This window comes from Barbus barbus (assembly GCF_936440315.1).
Source record: "Barbus barbus genome assembly, chromosome: 11".
NCBI classification, from domain to species: domain Eukaryota; kingdom Metazoa; phylum Chordata; class Actinopteri; order Cypriniformes; family Cyprinidae; genus Barbus; species Barbus barbus.
This window is the reverse complement of record NC_136739.1, coordinates 11792464-11797500: the sequence shown is the minus strand read 5'-3', so window position 1 is coordinate 11797500 and position 5037 is coordinate 11792464. Positions and strand designations below refer to the sequence as shown.

Here is a 5037-nt window from a genome sequence, read left to right as displayed (position 1 = left end):
TTATTAAATATTGTTAGTTCCAATTATGGTTTGTATGCAGGTATAAAGTATGTGATATTTTATAGTTACAATGACTGGGGCCAAAACTGTCCACATTTTAGTTTGACTTTGTCTATCTATGATTGTGGGTGCACATGTTATTTGGCTTCTGCCCCCTTCACATTGAAAGGGTTATTACAGTAATGTCTTCAGAGGCCTGTCTGATGCCCTCTGTGTGTCTCATCTAAAATGGGTCCCTATTGCTCCCTTTGGTCTAATAGCTTCAGTACTCTATATATATATATATATATATATATATATATATATATATATATATATATATAATCAACACTGCTGGCGTTCTTGGTGAAGCTGAATTTTGTGCTGACAGACTCATTACAGTTGGCACAATCAGTGCTCAGTGATTATCTGTGTAATTTGATAACCAGTGTAATAACTTCTGATAATAATGGCTGCTAATTTTTTTTCGGGGGGGGGGTTCCAAATGTGTTTTGTCTACACTGACATGCAGGCATTGTTGAAGATTACAAGCCCCCATTCCATGACGTAGTGCCGAGCGACCCAAGCTTTGAGGACATGAAGAAAGTGATTTGCATAGACCAACAGAGACCAAATATCCCAAACAGATGGTTCTCAGACCCGGTCAGTACCAGCTCATATGCCTTTACAAATCAAGTTAATCAGTCATGAACTTTGAAGAGCATTATACTGTGTCCTAACCAGATCAAGTGGCAAGCAATTGCAAGTAAAAATGTAATCAGTCAGAACACATTGAATAGAAATGTCATATTTATAGTCAGTTAGGGGAAAAAAAAAACTTTTAACAAGGACAAAATTGTTTTATCGCTTTTTGTATTATTGTATAACTTCTGGACAGAGTGTTAAAGGGTGGGTATTAAAGGTATGAATCTTCACTAAAAAAATTAAATCCCAAAACAAATCTCAATGGATCTTGTCCTCCCAACTAGGAATTAGTATTGTCACAATATTAGGATTTTAGTAACCATTACCAATTCCAATGAAATGCCAGTTGTATGTAGTCAAGTAACATGATTACTAAATATAGCTTCAAAATAAACTAAACTAAAGTCAGTGATAAAAAAAGAACACATTACAATCAACAGACAGAGTGTTTTTAAGTATATATGAGTGCTTCAAAACAGAGGTCCTCAACTTTGGACCCCGGGATCCACTTTCCTGCAGAGTTTTAGCTCCAACTCTAATCAAACACACCTGAACAAGCTAAAGAAGTTATTCAGAATTACTACAAAGTTGCAGGTAGGTGTGTTTAATCCAGGTTGGAGCTAATCTCTGCAGGAAAGTGGGCCTCGAGGTCCAGAGTAGTGGACCCCTGATCTAAAAGTTTCCAGGCAACAGCCGTTTTCTTTTTCTCACCATTATTGCCATTTATGTATTATTTTAAATGCATAATAAACAGTGGTAGGTCTAATGGCTGTGCCCAAAAAAATAGTTCACTCAAAAATGAAAATTTGCTGAAAATTTACTCACCCTCAGGGCAATCCAAGTTGTAGATGAGTTTGTTTCTTCATCAGAACAGATTTGGAGAAATTTAGCATTACAAGACTTGCTCACCAGAAAGCCTTCTGCAGTGAATGGGTGCCTTCAGAATTAACTCAGACTGCTGGTTTAAAACATCACAATACTCCAGTCCACTGATTAATGGCTTGTGAGGTGTATATATATATATATATATATATATATATATATATATATATATATATATATATATATATATATATATATATATATATATATATATATATATATAATAAATCAATACTGTATGTGTTATGCATCGATATAGAATCACTGGAGAAAGATTCATGATGCTTCAGATAATTGAATAAATATGCAATTTTATTGTTGGATCATTAAATACATTTTGCACATGAGAGGTATTTCATTTCATTTAAGTCTTTTCTCTTTTTATTTAAGGCCTGATGGACACAAGCCAAAAGAGAAGATTATTCATTGCAACAAATTTACACGCGTCATAATTTAAATAACAAATACATTTATAAAGTAAAACTAATTTAAAAACCATTTCTGTTATTCCTATACTGTTACTGTTAAGTTTCTACTCTAAATTCTGATTTAGATTCTGAAATGCTAAAGCTCACATCACAATTGAATATTATACGAACATGTGTGACCTTGTATAAAGAATAAGAGGATTGCTCTCTTATAGCCATTGCAATATAAATATTATTTAGCAAAACTCCATTGTTTTGTGTTTTTAACCCTCCCTTCGCCTGATTCAGTCTCTTGTTTTGTTTTCATTTTTCAGACTTTAACATCAATCATTAAACTCATGAAGGAATGCTGGTACCAGAACCCATCAGCCAGACTTACAGCATTACGCATCAAAAAGACTCTGGCAAAAATGGATAATTCTTTGGACAAAATCAAAGCGGACATATGAACTACTTCCTTATGGAAGACCTTAAAAGCCTTTTTATCGTGCCCAGTGGATGTCTCAAACCGGAAAAAGAGATCATCTGGGCTTAGTGCTCTTATAGAGGCACATCATATTTATTTAGAATTTAAAGTGGGGAATATTTTGGCATCCAAAGATGTAGCGGGCATTTGAAAGACTGCAGGCTGCTTTTCGTATTGGGAGTTATTTCTTTTAGCACATAGGATTTTTTAAACATCTCGTTCTGTCACATTACAACAGCTGGGCATTTGAAGAAACTGCTTTAATGTTAGTGTACTTAAAAAAAAAAAGTAACCTTACAAACTTACAAATCAGACAGTTCTAGTTCATAATACAGCAACACTACTACAACCCTAAAAATGATTCAATTGCAACCCAAAGAAAATATATATTCTTTGTTTTTTTTTCTCCATTCTGGCTCTTTATCATTGTCATTTATAGTCTAAGTAGACAAACACAATACTCAATCAATCTGTCATGAACAAATAATGAGTTTTAAGGTTGCACCTCAGTCTCGGTCTTGATGCACCTTCTGTTGACTAATGTGTTAAATCTGAAAAGTTTTGTATCACTGCACATTTAGCATTATGTATTTGTTTTTTGTTTGTTTCATATTGTTTGTAAATACAGATGCTGAAAGAGTAAAACAACTTCAATAAACTTACAAGATCCTGAATTCAAGAAACTGATATCTGCAAAGTGTTTTTGTTTATCAAATAATTCAAACAGTTATTCAACAGACATATACTTGGACCACCCTAGGATCTTCATTTATAGATCATTTAATAGAATTTTAGGAAAATATTTATTTAAAACAATGAATAAATAAAAAGAGGCAGAATAGTTTAAGAGAGTTACAGATTTAGCCTAAATTAAGTTGTTACTACTAGTTTGGTGCCAATTGTGTGTGTTTGTTTGTAGTTATTGATCATGTATATAAATATACTTCATGTGTAGAAGGGCTCCAAATGTTACTTGTTGGGTATCACCTTTTTAAATAGGTGGAAAATGTGTAACAGGGTTGCACTCAGTTAAAAATTGTTAGCCCAGTTAAACATTACATTTTGGGTAAATAAATGTAGATATTGTTTACCTCGTTTACATAATTGCTGGACATATGGAGGGAATAGCTTGTCTTGCATGTCTTGGCAGTTAAGTATTAATGAGAATAAAGAAGTCTTTAAGCCAGTTTTAAAAGTGTCAATACATGAAGTAGTTTTTACAACATTTTCTGGTCTTTATTTAAACTTATTAAATGATCAAAACAAGAAAACAAGTACTAAACGTGGAGTTTTTTAACTTGCTCAAAAACTCAAATTTTTGCTAAACCGGCTAGGCCTGGGCATGCTGTATCTTCAAAGAATAGGGCAGGGGCACCAAGAGTGATTACAAACAAAAGGTGATAGCCTGAGTTATCATGATGCAGAAAAATAATCTTCACCATATGCAGTGTCCATTACTTTTTAATGTGATGTTATGGCAAGACAGGTTCAGCAGATCTTAAGGATATTTTTAAATTGACATCTCCACATCTGAAATTACATATAGAAGCATGAAACATACAGACTTTTCTTAAACAGATCTTTATACAGTGTGTTAATGTGTGTTTTTAAATCTCTGTGATGTTTTGACCTGGTTTTCTCCCCATTTTTGATTAAATAATAGTGTGACATGAATTCAGTCTGGACTCAGGTAGACCTGTTCCTGGTAGTTCTTCAGACATGAATGTCTGGGACATAACTGCAGGTTCCCTTTTGTACCAATGTCTGTTGAATTGAAGTAGGTGCGGGTTCATTGTCATTGACTTTGGGCATTAAATGTTACTGATTTCTTCTGAGTACTCCAGTCTCAAATTTGAATAAGGTATGGCCGTAGTGTTAGATCATTCTCTTCCATTTCCAATCCTTGACCTTCACGATCGCCATGGAAAGCCATTTTGCAGTGTGCACATTATAGTGCTGCATCCTCTTTCAAGTTTTCACTTTACTAATCCTAGTTCACAAAAGCAAATAGGTTTGAGCCCTTTAGCATCTTAATCACACCCATTGCACTTGATTTATCACATCGAAGAAGATTTTTACATAGAAATCAGTCACCACAAATGCTTTAGAACTATAGTGCCTTTCTTTAAAAGTAGCCATAACTATGACTTGTCCAGTACAAAGTACCCCTTTGCTCTCAAGTCTCACATTGACATTTCTGAGTTGTGGCTTGTACTTCAAAACAGAGTTCTCAGAAATTAGACTGTTGTCAGCGTCTGAATCCATTTCAAAGTCTCTGTGTTCCTTGAATCTAGATTGTGACTACTCATCCTCCACTTTTGGCATCAATGTGAGTTAGCAAACTAAGGAAGTGTGCTATGTTGCTGCATTCCTGTGGTTTGCGGGCATCATGGACGTGGGTTCTAACTGCAGCAAAGTGACCCTTTTCCTGCATTTTCAGCACTCCACACTATTTTGGCTGTACACATGTGACATATCCCCTTTTCCATGATTTTTTCTACATATTTTACATCCCCTCTTAGTTACATGCTCAGTGTGGTTTTGTTTTGAGCCACAGTGCTGTCTCCTTCTCTGTGT

At 34.5% G+C, this 5037-nt stretch overlaps 1 protein-coding gene across 1 annotated transcript in view; it reads left to right on the top strand.

The window, feature by feature from the left end:
- LOC306876620 (activin receptor type-1-like) overlaps positions 1 to 3650 on the top strand; it is an 85331-nt gene extending 81681 nt beyond the window's left edge. Inside the window, exons 9-10 of the mRNA XM_079427932.1 lie at positions 512 to 642; positions 2309 to 3650. Of these exons, the coding sequence (XP_079284058.1) occupies positions 512 to 642; positions 2309 to 2443 (266 nt within the window). The 3' untranslated portion in view covers positions 2444 to 3650. The remainder of the gene's footprint in view (positions 1 to 511; positions 643 to 2308) is intronic.
- The last annotated feature ends 1387 nt before the right edge of the window (positions 3651 to 5037 follow it).